Source organism: Canis lupus, chromosome 1 (assembly GCF_003254725.2).
Source record: "Canis lupus dingo isolate Sandy chromosome 1, ASM325472v2, whole genome shotgun sequence".
NCBI lineage: Eukaryota > Metazoa > Chordata > Mammalia > Carnivora > Canidae > Canis > Canis lupus.
The window spans coordinates 39,907,029-39,923,479 of NC_064243.1; the positions used below are offsets into that span (position 1 = coordinate 39,907,029).

The 16,451-nt window shown below is 40.6% G+C and overlaps 1 protein-coding gene across 2 annotated transcripts in view; it reads left to right on the top strand.

The window, feature by feature from the left end:
• UST (uronyl 2-sulfotransferase) overlaps positions 1-7,298 on the top strand; it is a 291,863-nt gene extending 284,565 nt beyond the window's left edge. The window contains exons 8-9 of one of the 2 annotated variants that reach the window (XM_025422523.3): positions 4,375-4,654; positions 6,188-7,298. In XM_025422523.3, coding sequence (XP_025278308.1) covers positions 4,375-4,654; positions 6,188-6,287 — 380 coding nt within the window. In that variant the 3' untranslated portion in view covers positions 6,288-7,298. Of the gene's footprint in view, positions 1-4,374 lie in introns of both variants that reach the window. The other variant, XM_025422524.3, reaches the window with a different exon arrangement.
• The last annotated feature ends 9,153 nt before the right edge of the window (positions 7,299-16,451 follow it).

A 16,451-nucleotide genomic window follows, 5' to 3' on the forward strand; every position in this document is an offset into this window, starting at 1 on the left:
CTGGAGAGTAAGAGGGAGGAGGGGAGGGCTAGACCAGCAGCCAAGAGCACTGACACTGAAAGGACAGGCCGAGAAAGAGGTCTGGGTATGGGGAGTTGAAAGGGAGCAATTAGAAGGAAACTAGGACAACTGTAGCACACATTCAATGTAGCTGTTCCTATAAAAATACAGCACAACAGATCAGGCTTAGCTAGCTGAGACCGTCACCACTCCTTGCCAAATCAGCTAATTAATGATGTGGATATACCTGGTTCTTTTCACTTGTCCTTGAATGACACGCTGTTACTTTTGACAGACGGTTACCTGCTCTGCCCACCCACCAAATCACCCATCCTCAGCTCTAGAGGAAAGCATGCAGGGAAGAGAGTTTTGCTGCAATGACCTAGGAGTAGCTTTATAGCAATTGACCCAGTTACCTAATCCTAATCAAAGAAGGAAATGTGTAACTCCATCATGCTATCATTTTTTTTTTAAATCTTCCAAAATTTTGCTGGCTTGATGTTAATAGCCCTTTACAGCAACTTGACATTTTATCTTCTCCAGTTTATCTTGAAGGCTAGTCTAAGAGGTTACCTGGTTCTAGGATAACAATTCAGGGGGCGCTTCTCTTGGGTGGTTTTGTGGTCAGTGACTACACTTGCTGTGTATCATTTTTAGGAAAATTGTGTTTCAACTTTAAAGAGCTTTGAGGCCCCGCAATAGAGCAGATCTTCAATCACTTCTTTTCAAAGATGTAGGTTCCACAATGCTTATTTCTTTGGATCTTCCTCCAAAATGGGGTAGGAGGGCCTTCTGTTTAAGTTCCAGGCACTGTTAACCCCTCCCTTTTCATAAAATGTAAATACAAGGCCTTCTGTTTTTGCTGTTGCAGTGTGAATGACTATATAATATACCTGACCAACACATAAAATAGCTAACTCCACTATTTATCAATCATACCAGAACTAATACTTACTAGAATAAATAAGATATATGAAAGATCGTAGAAGGAAATGCAGTCTGATTTCTTTTAAGAAATTGCCTAAGATATTCATATATGGGCTTCTGGAAGCCCGTATATGCTCCCTGTCTTTCCGAGCATGAGCTTTAATCAGGTTTTCAGGAGAGTTAAGAGCCTCTACTCTGGAGTGTATTCCCTGATCAAGCCTGAGTTGAGTACCTGGGATGTGCCATTTTTCTCTTTCACCCAGGAAACTCATGGCTGAAAATACTTGAAGGGCGTTATTAAAATGATGCCCATTTTTGTGACAGTTTTTCTTATGAAAATTCATGAAGATATTACTCTGTGCTTTATAACTAGGAATGGATGTGAAGATTGGTGAAAATGAAGTGCAGCTCACAATGTTAAATTCTCTGTTGTTAGAAAGTTTAGGGCTGCACTCTCAACCCACCTCTTGCCCAAGTGCTTAGGACTTCACAATGTGCATTTTATGTTACTTGATGCTGGGGTTTGAGAGACTAACAAATACCACTCATTTCCCCCTGCCTGGGTTCTATTTTTTTTTTCTGGGTTCTAAACTAATTGAGAGATAGACATTGGAGGCAGAGATCCAAATGTCAATTTTATTACCAGTTTGAGCTGGGTGGGAAGATGCAGCCTATGTGCGAGAAGTGGGCTGATCATATTCCATCCTGACTTTGACAGACTTGCCCACCAAGTCACAGGCATGGTTGGAAGCCCTCACCTCCTCTGCAGGAAGGTGTAAAGTCTCAGCAGGCAGACATACTCTTTCCAGAGGGGATGGCATCTCAACCCCTTCCCCAAAATGCAGAGAAACTCCTCTGGCCCTGGTACCTGGCCCACCCCACCTGAAAGAGGGACTTGGGCAAGAAGTAGGAGCAGTGCTCTAGGGAGATCCTTCCAAATGGGGTGAAAGCTGTTACCATTAATACCAAACTTCCAACCCTCATTCTCCCTTTGTCCTGTTCCTAACTATTTAGCTAATTGTAGCATATGTATTTTTGAAAAATTCTTTACATTCTTTTTGGACCAGGTTGGACCAAATAGGTTAACTAAAGAGTTTATTTGAAAATCACAAGAACCCTAGTATTTTTTTATGGTATGAAATAACAAAATGCCACACAATTTAGAGTGCTTCAAGAGGAAGGGATTGTAGGAATCTAGAAATGAGTGAATTATGTTTCTTGTGCCTTTCAGTGTTTAACTTAAAATTCTTGTGTCTTGTCTGCCCTTAATACCAATTTTTTAAACTCTGTGTTTTGAAAACCCAAAGGGATAGACATGTTAACGTGTCTCACCTCAGATTAGCTATAGTTAATATATACAGAGAAGATAAATGTTATAGAATGTTCTGTCATAAACCTGTTTTAGAAGAGATTATGCCAAATTCTTTAACAAAAATTCTAGAACTCATATGCCCACATGTGGATTGCAAAGACTCAGTTGGAAAAACAATACCTTTATTTCAATGAGGCCATTTTTCTTCTGAGAATTTCTTCAGAAATTAGGATTGCTATTGGAGGTTTCAGAAGGTATTTCAAAAAGCCTAAAAAATGACATGCCTTTGTCAGGTGATGAATCTGATTTTAGAAGCAGCCATTTGGAGTTATGTTTGGTAAATAATATACCTATTCCAATTTGATGACAAAAGTTTTAGTTAAAATATATGATAAAAGAAAATATGGTAAATTTTCATGATCTTGGGTTTGGCAATGATTTCTTTAACATAACACCATCTAAGAAAAAAATAGATAAATTGGTCTTCACTAAAATTAAAAACTTTTGTTCATCAAAAATAACTACCAACAGTGAAAAGGCAACATATGATTTGGGAGAAAATATTTGCCAATCATTTATCTGATATATATGCAGAATATTTGGAACCTATAAAGAACTATAACTTCCAAAATGAAAATTTAAACAATCCAATGCCAAAATAGGGAAAGGACTTGACTAGACATTTCTTCAAAGAAGATACACAAATGTAACAAGCACACTAAAAGATGCTCTGCATCATCAGTCATTAGTAGAATAAAAGTCAAAACCACAACGGGGTACAAATTCACACTTTTCTGGGATGGCTATAATTTTTTAACATTAAAATAAGAATTATAGAATAATATTTGGGGAAATTGGAACCTTCATACATTGCAGTGGACGTGTAAAGTGGTTCAACCACTGAGGAGAATAGTTTGGTGGTTCCTCAAATATTTAAACAGAATTACCATGAGCCTGCAATTCCACTCCTTGTAGATGCCCAAAAGAACTACATCAGGGACCCAAACAAATACTTACGTACAAAAGTTCACAATAGCCCAAAAGTAGAAACATCTCGTTTCCATCAATGGATAAATGGATAGACAAATTGTGGCATATCCATACAATGGAATACTGTTCATTCAAAAAAGGAATGAAATACTGATAAATATACAATGTGGATGAACCTTGAAAACGTGAAAAACATATGCTACATGAAAAAAAGCCAGACGCAAAAGACATACTACATGGTCCATTTATATGAGGTACCTAAGAAAGCAAATTCTTAGACAGAAAGTAGATTAGAGGTTACCTGGGGAGGGTTAGAAGGAGTTTAATGGGTGTGCAGTTTCGTTTCTGTTTGGAGCAATGAAAGAATTCTGGAAATAGTGATGATGTTTGCACCACATTATAAATGTAATTAATGCCACTGAAATGTACACTTTAATAGGGTTAAAATTTTGTGATACATATATACATTTTTGTTAGGCATTACATGTAAAATACGTATAACATTAGTAGTAGTAGTCATTAATATAAAACTATGCAGATTTTAGTTATAATTTACCACAACTTTAAAAGCATTCAAAATTCACAACAGTTAACATCATATTTTAAGGAATCTAGTAGTTCTTCTTTATTTTTCTTGAAAAATAAAGATGTTCTGTTGAAATAATGAAGCACAAACAAATTTTATACCAAATTAAACTGTCAATAGTACATATTAATACTTTAAAAGAAAAAACAAGATGATTAGAAAGTGGTGAGAGCTCTTTCCTATGCATCCTCCTGAAAGTAAAGCCCTTGATGTGTGTAACAGGAAGTAAAAAAGGAAACTGGGTAGATTTTGCTGTTCAAAAGAATGTATCATTTGTTTATAACTGAATTGTGATCAAATTACATAGTTCGCCTCCCATGGAAAGAACGCCGGATCATTTATGTTTAGTCAACTAATGTTGATATTAACTCCTAGAAAATGGTGAAATCTTTCTAAATATTGTTGGGAACCCATTTTTCCCTTCTATTCTTCACGAGCTCTGCAGTTTCTTTCTCTAGGAGCTGCCAGTCTTAGGCATGTAATGCGGGGCGTTGTCCTTATTCCTTTTGAGCAAAAGCATTAGAGACGACTGCTCATGTGCAACCCGGTTCTTTTCCAGAGCATAGGAAACTTGGAAACATGACTGTGACCGTGAAGAAGACTGTCCCCTCCCCTGAGGCCGTGCAGATTCTCTACCAGCGAATGAGATATGAGTATGAATTCTACCACTACGTCAAAGAGCAGTTCCACTTGCTGAAGCGCAAGTTTGGACTCAAGTCCCATGTCAGCAGGCCCCCCCTGAGACCCCAGTTCTTTATTCCAACTCCACTGGAAACTGAGGAGCCGATCGATGACGAGAACCAAGACGATGAGAAGTGGCTAGAAGATATTTATAAGAGGTGATGCCAGCACTGTGTTGCCTCCACTGGCTGTGTCTCCCTTTTCCAGAAAGTTCTTTTGTGGGGGTTGGGGGGGAGAAAAATCATTAAGGAACTAAATTAATGCTCAGCTGCATTAAAAAGACCAAAACATTCCCACATGTTGGGGTCATTGGGAGATGCCCGGTTTTGCGGGTCTTATTTTGTCGAACTGCATTGTGTCTTCCTGGCTCCTTGGGTCCTTCCCAGGTACACTAGATGGCACCATCCCAGGGCATCTCATCATAACATAGCTTTTCCCTCTAGTATAATGAGAGGAGGGAGAGAAATACAGCCCATAGCCCAGTAACTTATCATTTGTAGAATGACTTGTAAAAATATTACCTCAGTGGTAGGTAACATCCAGACATCTATTTTGGTAGAAATACAAAACCACTTCAGAAACCAGGGAATCCACTCTAGAAGGATCTAAGGAGAAGCTAAGACTGGTAAGGACCTCAAGAGGGGGGAATGCCCCTGGATGAGTGGTTTCCACCCCCATGGGTAGAATTCTGCTTCTGGTCCGAATCAGGGGACACTTTCACTGAGGGCAGCATACATCTTTCCGAAAGAGCAAGTATGCTTTTCCCGTACCCCCAACCCATCCAGAGCCTTGAGTACTTTCGAAGGTCAAGGTGCATGGCAAGCTCCATTGAGACACTCCCTTCCCAAGCACCATTCTGACTGATATCAAAGTAGCATTGCAGGGAAAAGAAAGTTTACTGTGTAAGGAAGAGTGTAGGTGAGGCAGATCAGCTCTGGAAATACCAGGTCTGGTTGTGTTCTTTGCACCCAGTATGAAACATCTCTCTCCCTGGCATTGCTTTCACTGGAAACGCAGGACCCAGTTTAGCTCTGGCATGTGACTCCTGTGGCAGAAGTTCTAAGCCCTCCACAGACAATGCATAATCTAGGCATACCCCCGGCCCAGTTGGGTCCCACGGTAACTAGCATCTTTCACCTTGGATCCCTTGAGAGGCACCTGGTTTGGGTAAAAAGGGGTACTGAGTTCTACTCAGGCAGCAGTGAAACGACAGCCCCATTTCCTATGGAAGCAGCTCTTTCCTGAAAACCCTTACTAAGACATCAAGAAGAGAAGAAGCAAGAGCTTCCGGTAAGAGACTACCTGACCAGCTCAATGAGTAGCTGTCCGCCCCCAGAGTGGTCTGCGCAGCCGTTGTGCAGTTCCATTGCTCCAAATATCTCTTCTTCCCGTTTCTCTCCCATCATCTGCCACTAATTCATGATCCCGTGAGTCTTCGAATTCTAAAAGGTTTTCATCTTTAATCCCCCAGCCCTGAATATACCTTTATTCCTGGGTGGATCGCCTACAGCCAACTGAGAAGCAGGGGTGCAGGTGGTGACAGTAGGCAGGATACTTGCAACAGATTTTGTCTCCTTCATGTTTTCTCCCCTCAAGCCAGCCCTTTAAGAGCACTAGAAAAGTGTGAGTTGGGAATACTTAATAGTAAATAAGACTGACTTTACACAAGCTACACATTTTCTACTTTTCAGAAACCAACAAGTCTCTCTAGAGTTTTTTCTTCGTTCACTAAAATTGGATGGTAGCCAAGATATAAAGCAAGTCATTTGGAACCTGTCGAGTGTGCACTAAAGCTACTTTATCATGAGATGTATTAAGAAGGCTCCACCCCACAGGAGTCCAGTGAAGGCTGAGACCACAGAGGCACAAAGTCCAGCATTTGGCCACTGGTGGGCCTCCTTTCTGCCTCAGAGAACTGGGGTAGAGACGTGCTTAAGAAAAATGTTCTTAGAAGAGGAAATATCCTTTGTCCTGTTTAGAGGGACCAGGGCCCTACCATTAGGCATACCTTAAAAAGCAATGCAGAGAACAGCTGTCATATTAAAAACAAAACCAAGAACGACGGCCTGGTACATTGTGAGTCATTTCTATGAAATCGCATATAAAGAATGATAATTCGTTTACATATTGTGCAAGCTCATTCTCTGAAAATAAAATTGAATCAGCTTAGTGTTCTCTGCTTGTGTCAGAATATCAGGACCATTGGTCATTTTAAAAATGCATCATCCTAGTGTAAGTTCACACGAGCACTTCTACCTGGGTGTTTAAAGGCATTTATTGTCAGCAGTGATCATGACAACATCACAACAAAAGATGCTGACAGATTCACTTGTGGGGCCTTACTGTTATTTTGTCCCAACAAATAGCCTCCAAGTCCTAAAAGTCCAGGCACTTCATCAGTTTATTGGCACACATGACAACATTTCTTTGGCCCCGAGCCCAACGCAGTTTGTACTTCATGAAATATATTGTACATTTTACATAGTTTAATTTAAAAAATACATTTTAAGCTGGTTGATCTTTGACTGCCTTATTTATTATAACCTTTCAGCACATTCCAAGGTTTCAGTTACTCAGGAAAGAGTTAATTAAAATGATTTTATTTTGGTCTGATGGATGTTTTTTAAAAGGAAAATTATTATTATGAACCTTCAGCCTACTTTCCTTGAGTGCCGTAAAAGTGCTTGTAAATTTTTTTTTTAAGAAGAAAGAAAAAAATGGTGTTTGACATGGATGGAAATTCAAAAATATATATGGAACTGAAACATGAGCTTAGCTAAAATAAAAGCAATCTGTGTTTGAGATGAAGTGTTCCTTAACTTATTCATTATCCATTTAAATAAATGAATATAAATAAGTCTAATTTTTTTTCCATTCTGTTGAGAGCCAGAAATAAAAGTACCTGCCATTCTTCACAGCGCCCTCTGCCTTCCTAAGTGGATAAACTTTTTCCATCAAGATGTGTTTTTTTTTTCTTTAGAAAAATGTATTTTTTTAAGTCCATAAACTCTTATAATGGGATGACACCAAAAAGCTGGCTGAAAAAATAAACTAGAGTTAGGCCTTAATTCATCTAGTTGTGTATATACAATCCCAAGCAGCTGACTTGACCTCCATGTGCACTGGTTGGTTTGGTGTTGGGGGGCTTCAACAGAACCCTCAACCCCCAATGCCAGGTGTCTCTGCTGCACATCTTCCCTAACACAGGCAAGGAAGGAGATGCCACACCATGCCTCTTAGCATGTACTCTGATCTCTCTGACAGGTAGAGCCTAAAAGCAGGGTGATTCTCACCTACCAAGCAAGTAGTTTTGGTCCAGAAACCCTCTTCCTGTGAAATTTCACAGCTGCATCAAAAGGGACTTGCAGAGTCAGGGAGGCCCCAGGCTTTCTAGCAAGTGGACAACACATGCCAACTACGTGTGGCTGTTTCGTAAAAGGAAAGAATCAGAATCTTGGTACTGAATGAAAGAAAACCCCATTTTGGTAATCACATGCTTTAAGTAAGAGTCTGAACCTTGAGCAAGTGGCAAATGGTTACCTTTCTTTATCATTTAATTTGTTCTGTAACGTAGTCACGTGACATTTGACTCTAGGTGATCTTTAAAGACAAAAGTACTGAAGAAAACTCAGACCATGCCCCCCCACCCCCACCCCAGAGCTGCTTGTTTAGTCTGAAGTTCTTCATGACTGTGCTGTTAAAGTTCATCCAGTGGACTATTTGGCTTTAAATGAATTTTGTGGATGATGGTAGTATTTCTCAGAAGGCAGAGCAATGGTCCATAAGCATTCAGAACAATTGTTCTGTGGGTCAAAATGATGAAATTCTCTTCAAGTAAAAGCAAAGAGGATTTATTTTACTAAAATAACTTCACATCTGATAAGAAAATAATTTTTTTAAGTCTTTTGAATATCCTACAAAAGAAAAGCCTGTTTTTGGCTAAAACCAGTATCGGGAGTCTGTTAAGAAAAACACATAAAACTTCCTTCACGGCTCAGAAAAGTCATCGTGGTAGAGCTCAGTGTGTTTAGTGCCATAGACTAAGCGGCTTAAACAACAGAAATTTATTTTCTCACACTTCTGGAGGCTAGAAGTTTGAGAGCAAAATGTCGGCAGTGTGGGTTTCTTCCAAGGCCTCTCTTTGGCTTGTACCTGGGCGTCTTCTCCCTTTGTCTTCACACAGCCTCACCTGTGTACCCGAATTCTTCTTTTAATAAGGACACCACTCGTATTGGATTAGTGCCCACCCTAATGACTTCACTGTAACTTGATTACACCTATGTAGGCCCTATCTCCAAATAAAGCCACATTCTGAAGTGCTGGGTGTTAGGACTTCAACATAGGAATTTTGTGGGGACAAAGTTCTCAGAACACCCAGATAATAACAGAGAAGTTAGAGCAGAGGAGCTCATCTTTGACTAGGAGAAAAATGAGCTAAAATCCCAGACCCCTGGAGCAGTGGGGGCTCGGTGGTCCTCTGGCCAGGTTTTATATGTCAGGAATCGAAGGTCCAGACAAACACAAATACATCATTTTTTCCATTGAGGGTTTAATTACCTTTTGAACATTGAACAAATCAAAACTTGGGAATGATGATATAGTCCAAGTCCCTCTACTGACTGAAATCCGGGCAAAGGATAAGGCACATTCAGCCACGTCCAGACCACCTGCCACATCATGTGGCTTTCCTGGGTGTGGGGCCTGGGGACCTCCCACAGAGGGAGACCCCACAATCACCTAGGGTCTCAGACACAGGTGTTGAAATAAACATGTTTCATTTTAGATTTTTCTCCCAAAAGACAGAAGTTCTAAGAGTTTCTAGATTGGGGCCACATTTTGCCCCTCTTAGGTCATAGAGTTGTATTTCTCTTAAAAGCAAAATGATGATTCATATTCTACGTCCTGTAAGGAGTTTCAGAAGGTCCTGCCTCAAAAAATAAAGTCAAATGCAGATCATAAAACTAGTGGAAGTCGAGTGCGGACATGCCCCCAGAAAACCAGAGCTAGAGAGTACCCAGGCCCTGAGAGCTCCCAGGCCTCTTCCCTCCCTGACTGCTTCACTTATTCGAGAGAATTCCTTTCTGCGTAGGGCAGGCTTGGCTCCCAGCTCCCCGCACTGCTGATTCCCGAGGAACACCCGAGCCCACAGATGTTCATGGGTCACAGAATTGTGAACTGACCACTTGTGCACTTTGGATTTCAACTTGTAAACATGGGGATTCCCTTAAAAAAGCGGGGGGAGGGAGGGAGAAAAAAAGGAAGGGAAGAAAAATCACCGTGCAAAGGAAAAATGTGAGCTAAGTTTTTCCTTTGGAATCTTGGCGTGTGAGTTTAGCTATCTTCAATCTGGCTTTCTCCAGACACTGTATGCTTTGAGCAGGCATGGAGCAATCTGCCTTGCACTGTGCTGCCAGAACATTCAGACTTGACCTGTAACACGCCTCCTCTTCCAGTCATGAGCAGAGACAGCCGGGAGGTCGGCCGCGCCAGACACAGCATGCTGGCTGCGTGGTGCAGCTAGAGAAGGGGCTAGAACCTGGAAGCAGAGCTGTTGACTGATTAGGGCACAGGCTGCACACCAGCAAAGTCCCCGAGTTCACCTCCCAGCTGCTCTCTTTCACTGGGCGCTTAAGTAAATCACTTGACCTCTCCATGCCTGAAATCAGCCCAGCTGGAAAATAGGAGGGCCATTGAAAACCAAGGGTTGCTTCTGGGATGAACTTTGTCCCATCCTCCGACCCCCATATGCTAAGACACAATCCGTTTGGGGCTGATGAACGTTCATTTTCTTCACAAAACAGTCTGTCCTCAGCAAGAGAGCCTACAATTACACCCAATTCTAGGTCCATTGGTCCCCCAACCCCTCACGTCTGCTCATGTTGCTACCTAACATGCCAATGAGTCCATGGAAAGCAGTACTTCAGAAATCTGAATGGAGCCAATAGGAATAGGCACATTCTAGTGGACATGAGTCAGTATCCTTATCCCATGCCATTATCCAAAACAAACCCCTTTATGGATTTCCAGCTTTCTCTAACAGTCCCTTTGGGAAGAGTTTGTGTAGCTCTGCATTATAGGAATCTTCTCTAACTCGGCTTTTAAATACAAGCATCTTCTAACTTCTTTAAAGTACTCGGTGTATCTGTGATCCTGTTCATGATAAAGAACCTAATCCATGTCAGTTAGTACAGGTTGTACACAAGAGAAGTTTTACTAAAGGTTGAAAACCCGATAGAATGGGGTACTGTACTTTCTGGAGTCTTTCTCATTATTAAAATGGCATCACCGCTTTGACGTTTGGGGAGAAATCTAGTAATGATTTCGTAGGCTGGTGATGTGTCCAGCATAGTTAATCCTTCTCACTCCATTACAGGACTGTCATTATAGGACTCTAAATCTGTGGTGTTAACTAATTTTCCACAGATCATAAAGTTCTTTACAGCCATTCTATTTGCTGCTTATATCAAATTTACCATCTCCTTTCCTTCTCTGGCATACTTTCTTATTTTTTTCTCCATATTTGATTGAAGGTTAATGAAATTCTAATCTAGAGCATATTTCCAAAAGATCATTCACAAACCAAGTGTCTGAGATAGGCATGAAAAAAGAAATCATTGTGTTAAACAATTTGGAAAATGCTGTATGGTTCACAGTGCCACACAGTACAGTCGTGTTTTAAGAGCACACTAAGGGATTCCTGGGTGGCTCAGCGGTTAAGTGCCTGCCTTCAGCCCAGGGCATGATCCTGGAGACCCAGGATCAAATCCCATGTCGGGCTCACTGCATGGAGCATGCTTCTCCCTCTGCCTATGTCTCTGCCTCTCTCTCTCTCTCTCTCTCATGAATAAATAAATAAAATCTTTAAAAAAAATTAAGAGCACACTAAAGGTTTGGAAGAATAGTACAGTCTTTAAAAGTTTATCTTGAGGCACCTGATGGCACAGTTGGTTAATTGTCTGACTCTTGGTTTCAGCTCAGGTGGTTGATCTTATTGTTGTGAGATCGAGCCCCATGTCGGGCTCCATGCTCAGCATAGAGTCTGCTTGGGAATCTCTCTCCTTCTGGCCCTCCCACTCATGCTCTCTCTCTCTCTCTCTCTCTCTGAAATAAAGAAATAAATCTTTTTAAAAAAATCAGTTTATCATTGCCAAACCCCACATCTCTCAAAACTATTTGTCATGAAATCCTTATTAAGTAAGACCCATTAATAGCTGTGGAACTAGTGTTCTGGAGATTACACTTGAAGAAACATTGCTTTAATGTGTCATTTTTCCCCCATTAGAAGAGGCGCTTTCCTTCTGCTATGGTTCAGTGTTTGGTCTTCCAAGTGGTCCATGTATCCTGCTTGAGGAAAATATATTTGCAGATGATTAACACTTTGATAAATAGAAGGTGGGGGCAAATAACATTTTTAGTAAAAAAAAGCAAGAAATCAAAAAAAACAAGGAATCATCTTTCAGTTTTGCTTATGCACCTTTTTTAGCTATTTAACATTTTATTTAAATTCAATTGCTTATGCACCGTAATTATATTCCCCTACTTCACGAGAAAGTAGAAACTCTTCGTAATTTTAAAATACTTGTTAATATTATTTGGATGCCTCGAATCAATTCACGACTTCCATGAAGATTGGTGCTCAAATCAGATTGGATAAAGAACACCTGCCCCACTTCGTCTGTGGTTGGTTACGCACTAGGGGAGCAAAGAGTGGCAAAATGGAGATCTCAAGTTGTTCAGGTAAGGTTGGTGGCTAGAGATAAAAAATGCTCAGCTCCAGAGCTTCAACTCAGCCTTTGCACACTGGGGTACCCATGTTGTTCAGCACACTAGGGGGAGCCGGAGCCATAACAATTTACTCAGGAAATCCCAAAGTCTTTCCAAACTTAATTTCTCTCCCACACCTGCTTACTTTCTTTCAGTGCTTTGCAGGAGAATGGCCCAGAAGGCAATCATCTCGGTTAGCGTATTTAAAACACAATGTGCACATAGGGTATTCTCTTTCCCAAGCTGTGGGACCTGCTCTCGTATTGTTGCCATTATTTTTAAATTACTATAGTATGTTTACAATCAGTCTTTATCAGATCATCTTTCCTGAGTGTGCTGTATAATTACAACATGAATGAAGTTCTGATTCGATAATCAAGAGTTGCCTCATGCAGTGGCTTGACGGTCATAATAACCCTCAGGCAATACCATACCACGGGCTGCAGCTGTAAGTATGAGGTGAGTACAATGAAACAGACAAAGATGTAGGAGGAAGGTAAGAATCCCACATTGTGAGGTACCTGGGTGGTTCAGTGGTTGAGTGTCTGCCTTCAGCTCAGGTTGTGATCCTGGGGTCCTGGGATTGAGTCCTGCATCAGGCTCTGTGCAGGGAGCCGGCTTCTCCCTCTACCTCTCTTTGTGTGTATCTCATGAATAAATAAATAAAATCTTAAAAAAAAAAAATCCCATATTGTCAGCAAGGTAGTCCAAACTAGAAAAAGATTCGGGTACTCTCCAAATATTTTTAATGTACAAAAATTTATCAGCATGCATAGGGGCTTAAATACGGAGAAGGTAAGAGATGAGGGAAGACTTGAACAGGGGAGAGGTTTCATGTGGAATTCGTCCCCTTCCAGGGAGAGCAGATTTTGTATAAAAAATAGCCTGGCAGATCTGAAGCACAACGACCTGATCTTTCAGCAGATCTATGAGAAAGGTATTGTACCTTGTGTATGTTATAGGAAATAAAGTCTCCATGAAGTTAAATAATGAGCCTGCATTAGCCCATTAAGTGACAAGGCCAAGATGCATATTGGAAAAGGCAAGATATAACTGATCCTGACTGCCAATGACTTTGGAAGAATTGTTATTTCATTCTAAGGACAATGAGGGACCCTCAGTAGTTTAGAAATGACTTTCTATTCTTCAGAATATTAAAGAAACATGAGAAAATCATTTTTTTTTTCTAAATCAGTTAACAGGTGAGCTGACTACTCTCCCTTTGCCCACCCAGAGCTCTCCTTCATTCACCGCCCCTCCTCACAGGCTCTAATTCTGAGACATTGAGCCCTGTGCATTATGTCACCTGGGCTCCCTGCCTGCTGCCTCTTAGTTGGCTTTGGCCAATGGGTGGCACAGAGAAGATGGGCAACATCTGAGTGAAATTCTGCCTCTGACTATATAATGGGTGAAGGCCCGAAAGGCAAAACTCTGTAGACCTCCACATGTGTGTGGGGAGTGGACAGGGGTTGGCTAAGAGGTTAGAGAAGCACAGAAGACAGAACTTACAGAGGGCTCCATGACTGGTTTCAACCAACAGCACTCCACACAAGGTGAGTGAATATTTGTTGAGTTGAATAGACCAAAAGGAGCTAAAGGAAAATATAACATTAACTCAGCTATGTCCAGCTTGGACAGAGATGCAAGTGATATAAATGAGCAATGGGTGAGAGAGAGCTGCCCTAGTGGTCAGAGGATTTCAGTTTGAGATGTGTGGATGTGCTGCCTCCCACGAGCTTGCTCATCCCTTCCTGGATTTCATTGTCCTCAGAGGCAAGGTTCCTAATGGGCATTGTATCAATCTCCTCAGCCCTCTGTGTGGCCACAAGCGGCTGAGACTGCATCCTACATTCCCTCCTGTTGACATGAGAGTGCTATTATACAAATCAAACTATATTCTAGATGTGCTTTTATATGAAAAAAAGATTGGGAAGATGGCTCTAATTTACCCAAAATACACAGAGTTTTCAGGTTTGATTTTGTTTCTTCTTAAAACAAGTCTTTTCTTTCCAGGTCTTGCAGTTTCTTTGTTTTACACTAATTTTTCTTTGACTTCCAATTAAGTACATACAGACAGTAAGGTGGCCTGGTTAATTTTTTGAGCAAAGATGATGGATTAGAAACCTGCCTGTCTTAGACTGTTTGAGACCAATATCGGTAGAAAATATTGCAAAACTGATTGGCCTAAAAACAGATCTCTGACCTCAGGCTCATGAGCATCAGCCTCAAACAAAGTTGCCAACCATATATCCCAGGAAATATAGGAATCGTTTGTTACCATTCTCACACTGAAAATGATTAACCTGTACACCTAGAGTCTCCCTTTCACTAAAGTGATTAAACAGTAAAAGGTTTCCATAATTATAAATATTTCTTAGTATTGGCCAGCTAACCTCTGATCAATGTCCAGTCTTTAGTCACCTTCAAAGAGGATTTTATGTGTAATACTTAGCATTGAAATATATATGTTAAAATAGTTTTAAATGAATATTTTAGAATTCACAAATTTAAAATACAAAGTATAGTTTATTTGATTGGATAGTTTAGGAATCAGGTAAACTTTTATTTCAGTTGAACATACTGTGCTGCACTTTTGAGCTCCAGATCATGTGCTTTTGAATATGCTGTATCAACTCCATGGATAGACTGCTATTAGATATAGAAACTGAGGCTCAAGGAGGCTGTTAAGTGGCCTATTAGCTGGACTGATTCTAGAACCTTCTGATTCCATTTCTATTGCTCTTTTGTCTAAATTATGCCCCCATGGCTAAAGTATGGGAAATAATTTTCATTTTCCTTCATTCACTAGATGTGTTTATCACTTAAGAACTGCAGGGTCCCTTGTGAGTGGAGGGCAGTGTAACACTTGAACTCTTAGCCTAAGAGTTTGATTAAACAAATAGGAAACAGCTGTTCCACATTTAGGGGCATTTCTGAAGCTCTATTTCCAGACACCAGCCTCTCATGGGGAGATTCAACCAGAAGACATATATTTTACCTACTTTGATCTTTACTTTGTTCTACCTTCCACTTTTAACACAAATTTTAGTTTCAGGGAAATTGAGAGAAAAATGACAGTGAAGTTGGATTATGGACGTAAAATCGGTTGAGAGGAAATATAAAAATGTCCCCTTTTCTGTTCCTTGTAAATTAATGTCCAAGTCATCAGGCCAGGAGGGGGGTGGGGCAGAGCATAAGAGAGAGGAAGGAAAGAGGGAGGGCAGAAGCAAAAGATGCCGGAAATCAGGGTCCCCAGGCTCCCCCCTCCTCCACTAAACTCCCTTCCCAAAAAGACTGCCCTTCATTTCATCCCTGGATTTCCAGGCACCTAATCCACTTGATGGTCAGGTGTGATAGGAGACATTCGTGTTTTCGTTGTAACTTGCACTAGGGCTGTTGTTAGCAAATCCAGGCCTCTAGCTATTTTCCTGACTCTGGCCAGAACACTAACTTGAAGCCCAGAAGCACTCCGAGGGCAGAGGCAAGTCACTGCTGGTTTCCTCTTCTACACAGAGACTCAGACTTAACAAACACCAGGGGATCTCAAAGACGATGGATATTTGCCTTCCCATTTTGCCCTCCTTTCTCTCTCTTTTTAAAATAGCATAAAGAAAAACATACTATTCAAAATTAAATGATTTCACACTATTACCCCACACACGTCTCTCCAATCCAGTGAATTGACAAGATTTATGTTATAGCGTATGGGTGAACACTAATCATAGACGTATCTGATTTGGGGATAGGGAAAGACCTTAAAGGTAAGCACAATGGAAGAAATAACAAAAAAAAAGAGTGAGAATTGCTGAGGCTAAAAAAAAAAAAAGTGTCACAATGTAAAAACAGTGAGGGGCGTGTGGCTGGCTCAGTTGGTTAAGGGTCTGACTCTTGACCTCAGCTCAGGTCTTGATCTCAGAGTCATGAGGTCAAGCCCCACATTGGGTTCCATGCTGGGAGTGGAGCCTACTTTAAAATAAAGTAAGATAAAATAAGGAAATATTTGTGGCAAAATGGCAGAAAAAAGATTGAAATTACTATATAAAGAACTTACATAAATCAATAAAAGGAGTAAACATATGCAAAGAACATATTACTTCTCAGAACTTAGCTCTGCAGAAGGCTTAGAAACAAGAGAAAATGTTTATCTTCATTAATAATCAATGAAATTTGAAGTGAAGCAATGTAATGTTA